At 40.5% G+C, this 19,300-nt stretch overlaps 2 protein-coding genes across 6 annotated transcripts in view; one reads left to right on the forward strand and one right to left on the reverse strand.

Moving 5' to 3' along the window:
* fli1 (Fli-1 proto-oncogene, ETS transcription factor) overlaps window positions 1–12,891 on the forward strand; it is a 30,308-nt gene extending 17,417 nt beyond the window's left edge. For all 5 annotated transcript variants that reach the window (XM_004543943.6, XM_004543942.6, XM_004543945.5 and 2 more), the window contains 5 exons: window positions 2,214–2,282; window positions 8,015–8,074; window positions 8,473–8,532; window positions 9,374–9,421; window positions 9,576–12,891. In XM_004543943.6, the coding sequence (XP_004544000.1) occupies window positions 2,214–2,282; window positions 8,015–8,074; window positions 8,473–8,532; window positions 9,374–9,421; window positions 9,576–10,105 (767 nt within the window). In that variant the 3' untranslated portion in view covers window positions 10,106–12,891. The remainder of the gene's footprint in view (window positions 1–2,213; window positions 2,283–8,014; window positions 8,075–8,472; window positions 8,533–9,373; window positions 9,422–9,575) is intronic.
* A 2,221-nt stretch (window positions 12,892–15,112) lies between these two features.
* kcnj1a.1 (potassium inwardly rectifying channel subfamily J member 1a, tandem duplicate 1) lies at window positions 15,113–18,755 on the reverse strand. Its single transcript, XM_004543941.3, has 2 exons — window positions 18,663–18,755; window positions 15,113–17,043 (listed from the first exon to the last, which is right to left on the reverse strand). The coding sequence occupies exon 2, from the start codon at window positions 17,003–17,005 to the stop codon at window positions 15,884–15,886; it is 1,122 nt and encodes a 373-aa protein (XP_004543998.1). The 5' UTR covers window positions 17,006–17,043; window positions 18,663–18,755; the 3' UTR covers window positions 15,113–15,883.
* Window positions 18,756–19,300: the final 545 nt, after the last annotated feature.

Consider the following 19,300-nt stretch of genomic DNA (forward strand, 5'->3'; position numbering starts at 1 on the left):
CTGTACAACAATACTTGTGCATTTGATACTACCTGTTTTACCAGGGGTTTAATAAAGAACCTGTATAACTCTTCAGTTGGCAGACTGGTTTGGTAGCTTGAGGCGGTCTCGAAGTGTGGGCAGGAACTTCAATCTGTGCCCAACACAAATGTAATTTAATGAGAAGAGTGTTTTCTTTTTCTTTCAGTTACTTGCGAACAGTGCCATCATGAAAGGAGGGTCATAAGTTAAAAAAACAATTCCAATACTTTGTAGCGGAAGACTCAGAAATGCCTCATATGAAATATGAAGCCAAGCAGCAGCGTTATCCAGTACAACTAAATGGGTTTGCCTAAACTTATGTGCCCCCCTTTATGTGGCAAGGTGCCTAAAACAGGGTGACTGGGGACCCTGAGTTTGTTGACAAAGCTTAGACCACATGTTGAGGCAATGGTATCGTATAGCTATACAGAATAAACAGTACAGGGGGCTTGCCAGAGGTCCTACACGGCGCTGTACAAGGCTTTAGAAATATCGATCAATGTTACGTGCACGTCAGGCGGCGCTTTCGTGAAACCAAACAGTCATACGAAGGAGAGAAAAGAAAACTGTTTGCGGGTGTTATGTAATCTTACAGAGTCTGAAGCAGATGTGATTGGAAAGGGAGAGCAAGAGAATGAGGGTCTCAAAGCTTGAACACTGGCCAGTCCTCCCACTGCGCTGTCAGATTACCGGGATGTGTTTGTTTTCGAAGAGAGGAAGAGGCCATCCAAATAAATAGGCAGCCCAGCCAAGGCTCCCTTCACCAAAACTGTCAGCTGTGGTGTTTCTCTAGCTCGCTCTCACTCGCTCACTCAACCCTCCACTCGCTCTCACTCTCTCCCATACAGCAGTCCCAAATTTCTCTGTGGGATGGTTTGAGGTTTTCTTAGCAATGCTGCCTGTTTGCCTGTCTGGGTCAGACCACATATGTGGCACACAGTAGGAAAGGGGTTAACAACCCCTTCCTCCTTCCTCCATCCCCTCTCTGTTCCTCGTTCTCTTACACCCTCTCCCTCATTCCAGAAGTCGGTGCTTCGGAGGCTCGTTTGCCCCTGTGAGCTTACGCTCTGCGTGTGGAATTATTTTTGTATGGGGGAGCTGCGTTTGATTGCCATGCAGGGACCCTTCCTCATACAATGGCTCCCCTGTTCTGAGTCCCCCATCCTTCTAAACTAGACCCAGAGCCTTGGGGGTGCCGTGGAGTATAGGTGGAACTGGGAGGGGTGGGGACATTTGGAGGGTTAGAATACATTTGTGGAGCACCCCACATTACCCCACAGCCACCTCTCCCCCCTTAAAAAAACAGACCCCTAGTCTGCCACTATGAGGCCCCAACCCACCACCAGCAGCACAGCACGTTAGTCGAGGACCTTGCATCGAAACTTTCACAGACTTTCTGGATTTTTCTTTTTCCATTTGTACTTTAGCTCATTTCTCAGATTTCTCTGCACCACCCCACCAGAAAAGGTACGGTCCCTACTCAGCAACTTGCTGTTGCTGGCTCAGTGCTATATCTTGTCTACACTCTCCATGTAGTAACTGCTCTCGTGTTTTCTCTGTGCATTTTTGGGTCTGTTTTTCCACTCACTGATTTATGCCTGGGGGCAGCTAAAATTAAGAGAGCATTTTGGTGCCGCCCAGGGTGCCTGTGTAAGTGGAGGAATGCAGTGCAGAGTTCTGCTCCATAAGGTGAAATGAACAGGCAGCCATACAAGGACTCTTAACTCACTGTCTTGCTTTATTCAGGGGCAGTGGTTCCAGTTAAAATGTTGACATACTACAGGGCTTCCTCACCACTATTCAAAGGACAGACTGTGTGCTGGGTTTGCTTTATTCGAGAATAGAGTTCTTTGTCATTAATTAGCTTTCCTCTTAAAAAAAATAATAATTTAAGAGCAAAAGGTACAGAAGTGATCCAATGAAAATGGCTTCAGTGGCATGCCATAGGTATCGAGCTGGACCTTCTACTGCCACCTGCTGGGAGTATTAGAAATTTGAGCTTTTTGTCACTCATACAAAAAACCTCTCATAGCAAATGCAGCAAATTTCAGTTCAAATGAAATATATTCTGCATGTATTCCTCAAGATACTTTATTCTAAAGTAAACACTTTATAAAGCAATGAAGACTCTTTAATTGTTTAAAAAATCCAACAAAATTAATCTCACCATGCTCTCTTCTGTCTCATTGCAGGTAGCTCATCATTATCCTACAATACAACATCTCACACAGATCCATCACCACGGCTGGCTGCCAAAGAGGGTAGGGAAGTTTAGAAATTTTCTCTGCATTTCTCTCCACATATTTAGAGTTGTTTTAAATGCTGTATACAGACTGAACAAGGTGGGAATGGTGCAACCAAAGCTAAAGGTGATCATGTATGGCAAAAATATAAAATACCCAAACCTTCAGGCTTCGCATGAAGAAAACCACACACATGTGAGAACAAACGCTACTTAACAAAAAGGAAGCACAATGCAGCCACCGATTGTTTCTGATGAAGCTCTGGGCAAGTACACCTTTTGTTTTGAGTCAGGCTGCTATTGCTATTCAGGACTACTACCTGAACCCAAAGAATAAAGGCATGTTAACAATAAAACAAAAGCAGAGTGCTGATGAGTTCTTTCCATAGCAGTGGGAGCATGAACAGACTGTAAATGTAGTAATTATGGAAAGAATCTATGTGACTGAAGCTGTTTACTGGAAGGACGGGCAGCACAGACAGGTGCCCGAGCAACAATGTGCTTGGTAAACATGACAGAAAGGGGCTGATTGGCTGCTTTAGACTAGACTAGAGGGGAAATAGGGGTTACATGTGTGAGTCTCTGATGAGTGAAATAGTGGCAGAAATCATGATAAGAGGTTAAGGGGACACTACACATAAAATATGCTATTGTAAGACAGTGTCCAGCAGCACTGAGACCCTTTGACTAATATATGTAGATATATATAAATATATATATAGCTTTTAATGAAAATCAAATGATAGTAGCCATTTTCAGCTATTTTATGTAAAACGTAGGCTTTAACATAAACTGTTAGCTGGTTTTATTAAGAGATTTAATGGTTAAGGAACCAATGTCTGATTAAAAACAATAGTGAAAATGGCTTTTTAAAGAAAAATGTTACCATACAAGCAGCTTGGTGTTCTCCACATCTTAATCTGGCCAAAATTTAAAGGACACAATGAACTAATTGAATTAGCGATACATTTTTAATAAAGCAGAAGAGGAGCGGTCAGAGGGACCAGCTCTAGTGTGCTAAGCCGAGAACAATGCCCCAAGCAGCTCAGGATGACGGTCCTTTTCCTCCCGATACCTTTTTCACCCTACAAACACTGGTGTGCTGACATGGTTCAGACAGGCGATAGCTTCGTATCTGTTTAGAAAAAAAAAGAAAAAACTACACATCCTTCACATAGGCTATATGGTGTCACCACCAGAGTCGAGAGCAAAGACTGCAATAACAATGATAGCCTTGCTAACAGGATGAGAGGCCCCATCAAGGCAGCAGCAGAGGAAATGCTAGGTCTGATAAGTGTCAGAGAATGCTCTCTGCCTCTCGCTCTATCTGCCCCATTGGTGGGAATTCCAGGCCACGTAGTGGTTCTCGCCCAGCTTCATACTAATAGGCCATTGGGCAGGCCAGATAAGATTCTGCTCGGTCACCCCCCGACCTTGGTCTTCCTGATTCTCAGCTCCAGGTATTTGGACTGGCAGGAATAGAGGGTCACTCCCATCAGCAGCATTTCCCTTTCTCAAGAGGTGATTTCTATTAAGTGCTCCTGTAACACTGCCTTCCTCTAACTGTGGCCTAAAACTCTGGCCTTAAATAGAACACTTGTAGCATTTAAAACATGCTAACTTTTCCAAATAAAGGAAATACGACAGTATTTTTGCTCGCACAAGTGTTACTTTCGTGCAGAGTTTCTGCTTCGGCAATAAAAGATGCGTTGCTTCAGGAGAAGCCTTTATCAGCGTTTGCTCAGATCAGCACTGCCAGATGTTCCACTTCATATTGCCTTTTGAGAGCAGTCAAATACCATACAGGCTCTTTGGGGTAGAGTAAGCACGAGCATACAGCAGGAGACAACCCTTAATCTGCCCCAGACTCTGCGGTGTAAAATGCAATGTTATGAATAAAAGAGAGCATATAAAACACGGAATGCAGCAGCTATGAAAGGACTCGTGCGCGCCGATGTGTGTGTGTGTCTTTCTCAAAGTCTGCGTCTGCTATGTGCCTGCTGATCGGCTTGTAAGTATGGGTTTCCTGCATACCTTACTAGTGTGATATATATATATATATATATATATATATATATATATATATATATATATATATATATATATATATACAAATATTATACTATGCCTATGCCTTTGCATATTTTTTGGACGTGGACTGCATTATTCATGAGTGTAAGAGTTATAGGGCGTTGCTGGGAATTAGACATCATGTCGTTGTTACAAGTAAACACCTACACTTCTACTTGTAAACTACTTTTTTTCCCCCAGATTGATTTTTTTGTTTTTGTTTTTTTTTTCTCTTTTGTGGTTTCTGATCTATTAGCACAGCAATAAAATGTCAAAATGTTCTAAAAGCATTCATATCCTCCCCTGCCATGTTGAGGAAAGATGATTCACCTTTTGAAAAACATTTCCTCTGGTGCCAAGTCAAAGGCAAAAACAGCTTGAAATGCTTCATTACGTACACAAACCATCTCAGATTTGTGTTTTTTCAAATGCTCACCTTGCTCTGTGCTAAATATAATGTAAGATAAACTGCGGACTTGGAAGTGAAAACGTTTAATGTTAAGAGTGTTGCGAAGATGTTCCCCCCTTTTTTTTTTCTTTGATGGTTTTCTGTTCCAGTGCACCCACTGTCTCCTCGCTGTGTCTAACTCCTGTACTTTGCCATCATTCTCCTCCTCTTATGGCTCCTTGCTCACACAGATGGCTTTTAAAGCACCTGTATTATGGGTATTAAAAAAGTTTACCCTGTCTGGGTTTCTCTCCTTGGCTCGGACCCTGGGTTAAAAACAGTCCACAGCTCCACTCTCTCTTTTTCTCCACTCATTCTCTATCCCGCTCCCGTTGCTCAGTTGCTCTTTCTCTCCTAGCCTACTTGCTGTCTTTCTTCTTCCCTCTGTGTCTCTCTCTCTTTCTCTCTCTCTCTGTCTAGCACTTGGGCCTTGTTTTGACTAACTGGTCCTGCAGTTGAAGTCTCCCAGGAGCGTGCACCACACCCGAGACCAGAGTGGAAACTGGCTCAAGTCGCAGTCAGAGCGAGGCCTGGAAAAATGAAGGCGGGAGAAGGGGGTGGGTGGTGAGGGGTGAGGCGGTTCTGTGTGTGCACAGTCGAGTCTACGTTTGTGTGGTTGCCCCCCCCCAAACCGCTGTGCATTGTGATTCTTCCTCCTGCATGTTCACTTTCACTCAATCAATGAAGCTAAACCTTAATGCACAGTAGTGGTGAAAATTGTATTTGCTGAGATTTTTCTTTGGCCAGAGAAAATTGTTTTGGTGGCAGATGCTACCAACCAGCCAAGGTGTCTTAAGGCAGAAAACACACCCAAATAACACAGCTTCCCCTCTTCTTCTTCCACAGCTAACAGTAGCTGAGTTTGCAGCCATTGTTTTCTTTCCAGATTCCAAAGTTGTGTTTTGTCTGACTCTTTTTTTCATCATTTTTCTGTCCTGATTTTCTTCTTCACTTCTTTCTCTTCTGTACCTTTTTTGTGCTTTTATACCCTGACCGTAATTTGTCTGCTTCTCAGTACGTCTTTCTGCGATTTCCTCACTTCCACTCTCATCTCTCTCGTTCATCTGTGCCTCTCCCCCACCATCTCCTAAACCCCTTCTGCACGTAGATGGAGGTAACCCCGTCGTGTTTTTTCGGGGTGGTGGTGGTGGTGGAGGGACTGGCGGTGAGTAGAGGGGAAAAAAGGGCCAGTAAAACAAAGAGAGGTTGTCTGCAGGCGAAGCAGGCAGGAAACGCAAGTCTCTCAGGACTCTCCCCCAGTCACTGCTCCTTGGCTATCCTGCCAGCCCACACCAGATTGAACCTGACAGCCCCGTTGAGCCACAGCAGCCCGCTTGTTATTTATCCCTCCTCTCCTTCTTTTTGTCTTTCTCTCCTCATATACTGTCTTTTCTTTTATTCATTTGATCGTTTTCCAAATTCTTTTCTCGTTGCAAGCTCATATATGTTTCGCTTCATGCATCTGCCGTTGTTAACTCTGCAGGGGACACAGAGACAGGGACAACCTCTCTTGTTTGCAGATTGTAACGAGTCCTTTGCTGAAGCGTTTAAGGTTAAAAGTTGATATGATAGAACTTAGCGAAGAGAACAAGAGGTTCAACATGAATATAAAATGTGTTTAAAAAGAAAAATAACTAGAACCAGCCAAACTTGGGAAACGTTGTTTTTTTCGTTCTAGTGAGATTAAGTTGTGCTCAGATGAAATAATCATTTGATGTGGAATGTGTCATCATTATTTATTATAAGGAAAACACCGATGCTAATATATTCTTGTCCACTGGAGGGCAGTGCCGCACAGTGTGTAGAAATGTCTGTCCGTGTAGTGAAGCGAATGATGCACAATTTGATGTCACTGGATGTTTTCTTTCTTGGTTTCGTTTGGTTTTTTCCCACTTGGACTATATGAGGTAATATGGGTCAAGATGCTATACCCAAAACACATTTTTAAAAAAGCCAGGCACACTTACAATAATTGATAATGTGTGATTTTTTTCCCCATAACTGAAATCTACAGACTTAGAAAAACACAGGAAATTACACTAAAATGAATTTAATAGTTTTATGTTTTTAATGACTGATATCTTGCAAGGATCTGATGAAATGGAAATGGAAGTAAATTTCCCATTACTTGTCAGACAAATCTAAGTAAAAGTTAACAAAGTCACAGTTTAATGTCATCAGCTCTATACAAGCATGAAGAGAGATGAAACTGTGTTCAGTTGTTTTCACTTTAATCAGCATAGGAATCGTCTCAGATCTTTACAAAAACCAGCACACGATAACCTTTCAAACATATCTGGTCTTAAAAAGTATCAATTCAGCATCTGATTTATCAAACAAGACAACTAAAGACTCGTCCCTCACTGATGGGAAATAGAATTGCCTCTTGACCTTCTAGCAGCTTGCTACTTCAAATCCCTTGTCATCGCCATTGCACCATCTCTATCTGCTGCCCTCTGGGAGCAACGCTGCCGACAAAAAAAAGAAAAAGTTGGCCGATCACGATAACACCGTTGAGCGCTACTCAGCATAAAGCACGTCTGGCCTCATCATATTTTCCCCTCGTGTTCTGACAATTGTTTGAACTGTTTTACTCCATAATAATACAAACCATCAAGGGTGCTGGCCAGGTGCACTCTGAGTATACAAGGGTGTTCACTGCCAGAGGAACGACACAGCCTCTGTTTTATCTGTTTGTGTCAGAGTGATTGATTGTTACTGGAAGCTGTCCAGCTTCACACTCGGTTAGTTGGAACCACAGACACACACACACAGCAGGTAGAGCCCATGGAAACCGGGCCAGTTTGGCTGTTTGTCAAGGTTTCGTGAAAGCCGCATGTGTGGGAAGAGAGGATGATAGTGGATATCATGCACATGTATTGTCTTTGTGTGTGTCTCTGTTGTACGTTAATTTGCATCAGTCCCTTTCATTTGTGGTCGGGGTGTTGCAAGCTCTTTAACCAACTGTATTCTCTGTAAAAGATTGTGCCATCTACATTTTAACCACCACAGCAAGCCAAACAAAACCACATTTCCATGTCCAGATATCCTGTGAAGAACATTTTAACGATGTTTTGATGGATTTATTAATGCCCTAACTGTTGGCCAGCTGTAATTGTTAGGATTGGCTTGTGCACCGTGGCATTTTATGAATTGTACTTAGCATGTTTAAAAAAACAGTAACTGTTTTCCTATTGAAACTTTGTCTGTCCTTTTGTCTTTGTTGTTGTTAGACCCTTCATATGATGCTGTACGGCGGACAGGCTGGTCCAACAACATGCACAGTGGCAAAGGTGAGGGCACACAAATCACCAATAATGTCTTTAGTTTTTTCACTGAACAGTAATGGTAAGTATGAGTGGAGCAACTTACTGAGCAGGGGCATGATTCGTGACAAACCCAATCATTTGTTATGGGGTGGAGGTTAAATAGTTTTCAGATACCCTTTAATGCAACTCTGCAGCATGCGAGCAGCCCTTCCAGAATCCACAGAGAGTCTAGACATGTGGGACAGCCTCCTAAAGATTACACTCGGCCAAAAGAAGCCACTCATACCACCAGCTACTGCCTTATTTACTTTGGACCACTGCTGGCATTCCTTTAAGATGTGTATATTGGTTATCTGCAGAGCACCCCTACTGATGTTTTCTGTGTCTCTCTTGTCCCTCACTTATTCCATTTCTCTCTGCAGGCTCGCCAGTGGTTACTCAAAATGTGACCAAGTCCACTGAGCAACCCAGAGCTCAGCCAGGTACTGGCTTACGTGGTGTCTTTCTTGACCTACTTAGTATAAGCACACACTCAAATCCGAGTCATACCAGCTTGTCTGTTGTGCCGCTTGTTCTGACAGATCTTTCTTTTAGTCTTTCTGTTAACAGTCGAGACAGTGAAGCATAATCACTTTGTGTTTATCATAGCATTATCTATTCTAAGATCCTGGTATTTTGTGTTTGTTTACTCGACTGATTCTGCTAAAGCTTCTCTTTAAATCCTCCAGCCTTAAGCAAAGTGTTTACTGACACTTACCAACAAGTGTAGTTGCCTCTTCTACTTGCTTTATTATTTGACAGACTTCAGCGTGTAATACTAATTTGTTTTGTCAGTGTTACTGTTAGTTGTGTTTACTTCATTTCAAATGTAATGACATGAAAAGAGCTATAAAAAGTGAAATTGTATCGATTCATCCAAATCCACCTATTTGAATGGTCGATTCATTTGTTATGGATATAGGATAGATACTTTAGAGTATCTACAGACTAAGTTCAGCGTGTCATGCACTATGACAATTATTTGAAGTTGAAAGGTGTATTTTATTGTATCAACTAATAATTGTGGAAAGTAAATATCATAACGATTTATTTGTCATTGAAATGTGTTTAGAATTTGCAAATTAATGATGAATCATTTCATAAATCATGAAACACAATTTATGGTATGGGTAATGGTATCAGCAGTACTGGCCCTGTATTTACTTGGTTTTACTTGATACCAAGTAAATTTTGGAGATAACCCAAAGAATCTGCAGTATCGCACAGCACTAATTGCCATAATACTAGTTGTGATGACTCACAAAGCTCTCCTTTTGCCCACAGACCCTTACCAGGTTCTGGGTCCCACCAGTAGTCGTTTAGCCAACCCAGGTAAGTCTCTCACCATAACCAGGTTTTCAATTCAGCAGCTGTAAAAACACACTTTCTCCAAAACCTTTGAACAGCATTGTTAGTATCCAACTGAGCTTCCAGATGGATGAGAAAGCAACCATGCCTGAACGTTTGCTCTTGTGTTTTCCAATAGGCTCAGGTCAGATCCAGCTGTGGCAGTTCCTCCTGGAGCTCTTGTCTGACAGTGCCAATGCGGGCTGCATCACTTGGGAGGGCACCAATGGCGAGTTCAAGATGACAGATCCAGATGAGGTGGCACGACGCTGGGGTGAGCGCAAGAGCAAGCCCAACATGAACTACGATAAGCTGAGCCGTGCACTGCGCTACTACTATGACAAAAACATCATGACCAAAGTGCACGGCAAACGCTATGCCTACAAGTTCGACTTCCATGGCATCGCTCAGGCGCTGCAACCGCACCCGACCGAGTCTTCTATGTACAAATACCCCTCGGACCTAGCCTATGTGCCTTCCTACCACACCCACCAGCAGAAGGTCAACTTTGTATCCCCGCACCCTCCATCCATGCCAGTCACCTCCTCCAATTTCTTTGGACCCACTGCTCAGTACTGGAGCTCGCCCACTGCAGGCCTCTACCCCAACCCAAATGTTCCTCGCCATCCTAACACGCATGTGCCATCCCACCTGGGTAGTTATTATTAAAACCACCCTTTCTGATCATCCACCACCCCTTGAACCTCCCCTGGCCCACGCCATTTGCTGACATGCACTCTCAATGACGCCAAACCAATGAAGACTGAACTGACAGAGGTATTTTGTCCTCTGAAGAAATTTGATCCAAAATGAAGGATGATCAAATTAAAGGAAATTTTTTTGTATGATTATATAAACAACTGGATATTAAGGTCCAAAAAATGGAATACTACTTACCTTTAAATGACTACCAAGTTTGTTTGTTTGTTTTTTTTATGATTTATGGACATTTATCTGAGTTTCATGTGCCTTTTCCTTCCTCCTGAAAGCTGCACCTACAGTAGCTGCAAGTGGGTGTTCAAGAAGCTTCCTAAACCAAAGCCTGAAGACAGAAGATAACCCGCAAGTCTTTCTGCCTCATCTTCCCTTTACAGTACCAGACATGGGCCTATTACTTATGGGTCTCAAAAAGCATCCTTCTCAGTATGTACCTTGTCCTGTAAAGCATCTGCCTTTTCATTCATCTAAAGCCTTGACAGGATTTCTTATTCCCACTACATCTAACCTTCTGTTTTGACTGTCTATGTTTTTTTGTTCTGTTAATCTGCATGTTTTCATGTGTGTGTGTGTGTGCATGTGGAGAGTCTTCTGGAATTCTCTGGACAAGAAGGAGCTCTCATTGAGGTGGACTTTTCTCAGCACTGAATAAAATTTGGCAACTGGAATATGCCATTCACTATGCCATTTAACTTATCCTCCAAACTGGAAGGCTAGAGAAGAGTTGAATGCAGTTAAGAGGGAAGCGCTGTATGTTTTTGCTGATTTGGGTCAATTCAGTTGCTTAAAATGTTTTCTTGTGAGTTGTTTGCGGCGTTTGAGCTAGGCTAAGTGTTGACTCGATTGTGCCAGGAAAGCTGAGTCAAGATATAATTGCAGTAATTTGTTACAATAATTCAACGTAGGTCAGATGTTTTCACTCGGGGCCACACATTAGGCTATTAAATGTTTGCAGAGTCTTCGCATTTTTCAACCGTGCCATTTCCAGATGTGTTGTCGCTCGACCGTGTCAGTATTAATGTGAATGTCTTCTGGTTTGTGAATTTTTTTAAAAAAGGGATACCCTTTGGCAAAAATCTAAATTTGTCAGAAGTATTCATTTTTATTTTTAAACGTTTGATGAAAAAAAAGTAATTCCTTCACACTTGAGATCATGGATATAGAACACGAACGTGCCTTTTTGCAGATGTGGTCATGTTGACGTGTTGATGTTATCAACTGCCATTTGGTGGCTATTTATTTTCTATCCAAAATTGTCTTAAATGTTCTTCTATTTTGAATATGTGCTGTCCTGAAAATCCTGCCATGCTTTAACTGCTGATTTTGTATTTTTTTTTTTTTTTTACCATATTTTGTCTATTCATTAAAGATGAGACAGCACTTCATCTTAAAGTGCACGCAATGAATTATCACACCACAAATCTGACAATTTTGGACTTTGAAATGGACTCTGACAGTAAAAGCTGCCGTGGTGTCTCTTTACTCTTTCTAGGCCAGTCACGACCATATAGGTCAGCACAGTAGATGTGGCTATGCATCAAGTCATGTTAATAGACAGTTAAGTTGCATTTTTTTTTTTTCACCAGGGCTGGATCCTAATTTGAGAGTAACATGTGTGTCTGAATGTTAGTTTCTCACTGATCGTAAAGCCCAGCTAAATGCACATGAATCTCAAGTCAGGATTTCATTACCACAATGTAAGAAGACATATCCATCTTCATGTGTTCAAAGCTGTTAATATCGGAAGTATTCCTTTAGCGTAACTGAGAATGGACACTTGAATATAAATTACCTGGGAACTTTATCAAAGAACAAATCCGATAAAGTATGACGAGACGAAGCAAAGAAATCCTCAGATTCGCAAGCGCTGTGCGTTTGTCAGACCTATTTTTTATTATTTTATAAGCATCAGTCAACTAGGCATTAAAGCAACTTACTGTATAAATTATGCAGAGTTATTTTCATATGTGACACAGTATTAAAAAAGTCAAGAAAATTAATACACGAGTTGACCTCGGTCAAAAATGCAAAACTTTTAAGTCCATTTCTGCTAGGTGGTTTGTTAAGCTTTTTAAGCGTTTTTATATCTGTACATTTGGGCAATACATTTTACCTTTTTGTTTTTTTTTGGTTTCTCTTTATTGTTATTATTTCTCAAGTTAGTTATAAAATCCTAAGTGCCATTAGGTGTAAACTATATTTTTGTGTATTCCCAAAACCATGAATGCCGCTTGAATGATAACCCGATGGCCGGGGATTCCTTTACTATATATGCAACGTGTGATCATGATGCCTTGTTTCCATGGCCAATCACTTTTCTTGCCAAATGACAGAGTTTCAGGTATTTTATGCAAAATAATACTAACAGTATTAATATCCACGATTAATTTCTTTTGACGATTTATAACATTCAGTGAGCAAATTGAAAGGAGAATATGATTTGTAGTATAAAGAAATTTTTCTAATGCACCCTGACTATTCATGTTTCACAAGCATTATCAATGAAAAGGGATCTCTGCTACTTCATATATGCAATGTATTTTGGATATCAAATATGTATATATATATATATATATATATATTTATATATATAAATATATATATATATAGTGTATGTTTTACAATTAACCAATGTATTATTGTTATTATTGTCATTCCTGCAATGTATGAAGTAATACCTTTTGAAAAAGGGCTTTTGTATAGGAAAATGTGACAAAATAAATATTTTTACCTCTCAATTAATGCCCTGTTGCCTTTCTGTGGTTTCACCAAAAAGTGAGTGCTAATAAAAACAAAGACTCAAAGAAACCGTATCTCTAAAAGCACAGTAGTGTAATCTTGACAGTAGCTTGCATAATTACACAATACATCTCCGTTTTGAGTTTGAATTTTTTTTAAATATATTTTGCAGAGATGCATCTGAGTTTCATGCGCCTTCTTCATCCTCTTGAAAGATGCACCTAGAATTGCAACTATTTACACACATTTCTTCCTATAGGTCAAAGTTAATGTGTTTATATTTGTTTGTCGTGGTGAAATCTAATCATTTGTGCGTGCAGATGCAAAACTCCTTAGTTTTAATTAGGTCAGAGCAGTGTGAGACTTCTATGTGTCTTCATGGGTTTTCTGAAGGCAGCCTAAAATAATGTTTTTGGCAGTTAGCATCTGTGCATGCTGTCTGTGTCAAACAGCAGCTATGTGGGAGCATGTGGGAGCATACTGGCTAAAATGTATATAATGGAGGCGACCGTGGCTCAGGGTATTGGGAAGCTCATCTGTAACTGGAAGGTTGCCGGTTCGATCCCCCTTGTCCTGGTCGTTGTGTACTTGGGCAAGACACTTCACCTACAGCCTACTGGTGATGGCCAGAGGGACCGATGGCACGATATGGCAGCCTTGCTTCTGTCAGTCTGCCCCAGGGCAGCTGTGGCTACAACTATAGCTTACCTCCATCAGTGTGTGAATATGAGAGTGAATGAATAGTGGAATTGTAAAGTGCTTTGAGTGCCTAGAAAAGCGCTATATAAATACAATCCATTATTATTATTATTATTATTATTATTATAACAGGGAAAGAGAATCACCATCGGTGTTGGTCAAGTTACTTGAAAAAAGTAATCAGTAACTAATTACTGATTACGTCCCCCAAAAAGTAATCCTGTTACTTTACTGATTACTTATTTTCAAAAGTAATTAATTACTTAGTTACTTTTTAAAAACACAATTTACAACCTGAATAGGTAATAAAGCGATAGATCTTTCAGCCCAATTCTACTTTTTCTGCATAATCCATCATATAAAATGTAATCAAATGAAAAAGTCTCTTTTTAAAACTTGTTTTATTTTTTTTAATCTTTTAACTTTATTCATCAAGCAAACATTAAATTATATGCAACATTCTCTGACTGGAAGAAATTTGTTTGACATTTAAACCTATTTTCTGCACATTCCAGCACATAAAATAAAAATATTTTTCAAATAAATACAATTGAAACACAGCAGAAAATAAATAAAATCAAAGACTCAGCGGTCCTGTTGCTCTATTTTCACCTGTATGGCAGGCAGATGTTTGCTCTGGTGCAGGTGTGCTGCAGCGGTCAGTGGAAGAATCTGCGAGTTTGTCTGTGAATTTCCCATTAGCGTACTCGGTGCTTGCTCAGAAGTAAAAAGAAGTTTTCTTCCCACGCAGTGAACAGCGGACGTTAATGTTTTTGTCACTTTTTACGGAATCAAACTCTAAGTAAGGTCAGTACTTCCACGCTTTAAACGCTGCACGCTCATACTCTCTCCTGCACTCGATATATTATCCATTGTTGATCTGCACACAGCTGTTGCCACAAACGTCGCACTCGCTTACGTCATTGTCATGAGACACTCTCGCAAAAAAAATCACAGTTTTAGTAACGCAGTAACGCAGTGTGCTTACGGGAAAGTAACAGTAATCTAAATACTGTTTTTGCAATAGTAATCCCTTACTTTACTCGTTATGTGTTACTGCCCATCACAGACATTTTTTTTTAATTGAAATATCATTCTGGAGCATGTACCATCTTTATTTTTTTCTAGTAATTTCACTTATTGATTTGCAACATCATGTTCAGACTTTTACATGAGAGCATATGCCTGGGAACAGAGAGCTGCTCTGGGGTCTACCTTAATAATGAACTCTATGTGGTGCTGTTTCTCCAAATAGTGAATTTTGGTTTCATGTTCTGACCCTGAAATCTAAATAATGGTTTTGTAAGCTCCCAGCTGTCATCTCGTGAATTCTTACGCTAGTTTGTCTTTTCCTTCCTGTTTGATGTCACAACTTTACACTGTGTACAGCTAAAACAGCCACAGTAGAGGTTGGCACCAGTCACAGTATGTGCTTTGACCTTTTGTGATCACAAGTCCTTGTAAGGAGCTTTGATTCCTTCAGATGGACAGTAGAAACAGTAATATGGCACAAACACTGTATTGGTTGAAAATCTTTTTTATTGATATCAACATTTTCTCCCTGAGAGAGAATACAAAAAGACTTTACAAACACAAATGCATACTGTACTCAGTGCTGCACGCTTGTTTTCTGTGAACTTTGTTCACTTCATTTAAAAAATACAAACAAACAAACAAACAAACAAACAAACAGAACAGACACGAAACTATATAAACTAGTGTTGAAAAGACTTGCGCCAGTACCCAACCATTTGCCTGTACCTCAGAATCTGAATAGTATTCCAGTGTTTCAAGTTCATGTGTCAATTCTTCTACACGTTATGGCAGTACTTAAAGAAAACTTAAACTTTGGTGTTTTCTCACCAAAGGCAACAACGTTGCTTCTTCAATACAGTTTTACACATTGGTTTGTTTTTCTTCATGTCCATGCTCTATGAACCTGAGGTGAGGCAAGTGGTAAAACAGAAGAGCTTTTCTTCATTTAAAGCAGGAGCATACTTTGTTCCTGCATTGAAGCGTGTTGTATAACCAGGCCTCCCTTTTTGAAAACAGGCTTATGGTCAGCAGACAGTGGCAGGTGTGGTTTTATATCTAAATAGTTCACAATAATGCTATGGAATTGATGGTGGCTTAAAAACACACACACACACACACACACACACACACACACACACACACACACACACACACACACACACACACACAAAAGAAGTGCAAGTAAGCAGATTTTTTACTTCATATCTAAATGCTACACAATGTGCTGCCATTTCTATTTGTGTTGCTTTCCACCTCTTACATTTTGGTGGCATCTTGGGACTCAGTGATTTCTATCACCTCAAAGCCAGGATTGTCTTGTCCTTCTCTGGAGTGGTGATGATGACCCTTGATATTGTGGAAACAATAGGCGCAGTGTGCAGTGGCTACTGGCACCACTTTGGAGAAGTTGGAGAAATCGACTCTGTATTTGTTATCCCTGCTCCTTGAGATGACGGGCAAGAAGCTGTAGCCCCACATAATTTCCCGAGGAATATAGGAGGTCCGCACTTGACAAGAAGCACTTGTGGACTCCGCTGTGCCGTCCAGGAAGACGACCAGCTCAAAGTCTTGATTGTGGAGTGTGTCAACTGCAACCTCGAAGAAGGGGCTGCTTTTGTCGATTATGTGATGGAGAGTGAGAGGACAAATAAAGAAGAGGTTGTCCTTCCCAGCATCCACCATAAAATCAATGTTCACCTGATCCATGATTATCGTCTCTCCATCTTGTGTGGTTGTCGTTCTCAGGAGCTTACCGTAGATCTGGCTGCCGATCATCAGACTCTTACGTAGGTTGGCCACTCTGATTGAAAGGCAAAGATAGTCATTTCTGGGGCTAATCACAGCCATTGGACTAAATGAGATGGTTTTAGCTCTCTTTTTAGGTAAAGAGATCTTGGCCATTATAAGACCACACATGAAGCAATTAATAATTGCTCCGAGGACTGACTGGATAGTGACAAGAGCAACAGCACCCGGGCAGTGAGGTGTGAGTGCTCGTACACCGTACCCAATAGTGGTCTGTGTTTCAAGGGAGTAGAGATATGCTGTGGTGAGTCCTGCAACACCCCAAACACACGGAGTGTGATCTGGTGAGGGGTTTTGCCAGGTCAGATCTCCATTATTACGCACAATCCAGTACCACAGCAGACCGAAAATGAACCAGGTGAGGGTGTGAGTTGCAGTGAAATTGAAGAAAACGAACCGCCACCGGGCCTCCACCAAGGTGGTCCAGAAATCTGCCAGGAAGGCAAAGTGTTTGCTGTACTTGACGTTTCCATATTCAATGTTGCAGCGGCCATCTTTGGTCACTAGCCTGGTCCTGTGATTTCTTCTTTCATCCAGATACTTCCTGATTCTTGTGCCTATGGATCCACACATTTTGTTTTTTGTTTTGTTTTGTTTCACGAGCCAGCAGCCTAAAATACAATAAAATAGGAAATGATGTAACGTGGATATGCACAACATGTAAATACGTAATAGCAAATCATTAAACAGTCTCTAGACCAAAGATGCTACGATAATGACAAAAAAATATTGAGAAAAAGAAATATGCTCTGCACTCGTTATAATGAAGAAGAATATAAAACTGACTAATAATTGCTTAGTTTCCTTAATATTGACAAAAAGATATTTTTACCACACAATTTGAGTTCTATATTCAATTTGAAACATAAAAAATAATGAAATAACATAATTGTAAATGAATAAAACAATCATTCTTGAACTTTAAGAGGCAGATTTTATATTTTATTTCAGGGCATTTTCTACTTTTTGATACCCTGTTGAAAGATTTTACTCCTTGCCCCATGATTAGCTGAGTCTCACTGTAAACTCCCTATGCACAGCCTCAAATGTTCCAAGCTTCCCTGTCCCACAGTAAATTTAATCATCACTGAATGCCTGTAATCCTAAATGCAGCGCTGCAGTGGAGTCCTGACATTAATGAGAAACAAAAGTTTCCACTGAAGCATAACATGTAAGTGTTCCAAATAAACCAAATAATTCGGGAACTTTGGTCCTACGCAAGTGTCTAAACACAAGGATCATCTTTGTTTGCTGAGTTTCAATGTAGCATAACTTAACGTGGCATTAAAATAATTTGAGCAAACCCAGCCAGAAGGGGAACAGCTCACAGGCATAACAATCTTTGACTTTATTCAAGCTTTTAGTTCTCTCATAAGTCTGGTGCTTGATGGATGGTAGCTGGCAGTGTTGGCTGTACAGAGGTTTCCAAATAAGTATGGCCTCTGTTCTTGCCAAGCCATGCAAACAGCCATTTGGATCATGCTGTGCTTGTTAGCAAGTGTGAAGTAGGACAAAAAAGTCAGTACAGCGAATTTATTTTTTTGTTTGCAGTCCTCAAAGCTCAAATCGTGACATTTTGCCAAAAGAAATCTGATAATTACACGCTGTTGCTTGTTGGCAAGCTTTAATGCTTTTAGAAGCAAACGTAGTCATTTTGCACCTAATCATTAGATCACCATGTTGTCATGCTGTAACAAGATATGTGCTGAAGTAATTTCAAATTATATAGGCTTTTTAATTGCAGATATGATAAGTACAAAAAAACAGGTAGAATCACAATTGAAAACGTGACATAGAAGAGAACTCTTGATATGCGTCCTCATAGCTTTAAATGTACATTAAAACTGCTTGAAGTTTAACATTTAAAGCATAGTATATTAGAAGTTTAGTATATTCAAAGTTTAAATGTAATTCATGTTTGTAAAGCAGTACATGTACATTTCTGTATTTTATTTTTTCTGTAGTAAAAATTTAGTTCATGGATTTTTTTTTTGATTGAGCAATTGTTGCTGTGACTGAAATGCTGTAGCAAAAACACTTTCTTAAAGCTACACATAAAAAAATCACGACTGGTATGTTATGTATGTTTTTTGTCTAATATGTACATTGCTGTGGTAGAAACAAACCAAAAACAGGTCACGAGTGAAGTAACCTTGTTAAACTTCCTTGAAGTAAAAATGTACATGTGAAAATTCATACTTTAAAATAAAAGGCCTGAAGCCAAACTCACCGAAGTGAAAAGTTCACGTCGAAAAGTCAGTTTCGTCTCTGTCTTTCTTGCTTCCAGCTGATTGGGACAGTTTAGGCGTGTCCCTCTCTTGTGCTTGCTGATCTGTACCTGAGTGGCTTTATATCGTCCTGTCTCAATGTGCTGGAATCACCCAGGTGATGTTTACGCCCACAGACACATCAAGTGTCCCCACCCCCATCCCCACTTCTGACTCAAAACATACACATGACCAAGCATCCTAAGACACACACCCATGCACATGCTTCCCAAGTTAGAAGAAATACGGTTTATTTCATACATGCTTGGCACCTAGAGCCACCCTGACCTCTGTGCATCACACTTTGTGCCTATTGTGGTGTCAGAGTTCCTCTGAATTCACAGTTTGTTGGTTCTTTTTTGCGGCTTTCGTGCAGTTGCCCTCACATTTCGATATTGTGTGGTGTTGACACCACACGTTTCGTGTTCTGGATGCTGATGACGAAACAGACTGTGTTGCATTATTTACTGTAAACTCTATACACACATAATATTATTGACAGTTTGGGAGGAAAACTTTTCTTTTCTCTTTTTTTTTTGGACAGTGAGACCATTTTCTGTGTCTGAAGTTTTTTAACAGGTATGTTGTCCATTTAACAAGT

Source organism: Maylandia zebra, linkage group LG14 (assembly GCF_041146795.1).
Source record: "Maylandia zebra isolate NMK-2024a linkage group LG14, Mzebra_GT3a, whole genome shotgun sequence".
NCBI lineage: Eukaryota > Metazoa > Chordata > Actinopteri > Cichliformes > Cichlidae > Maylandia > Maylandia zebra.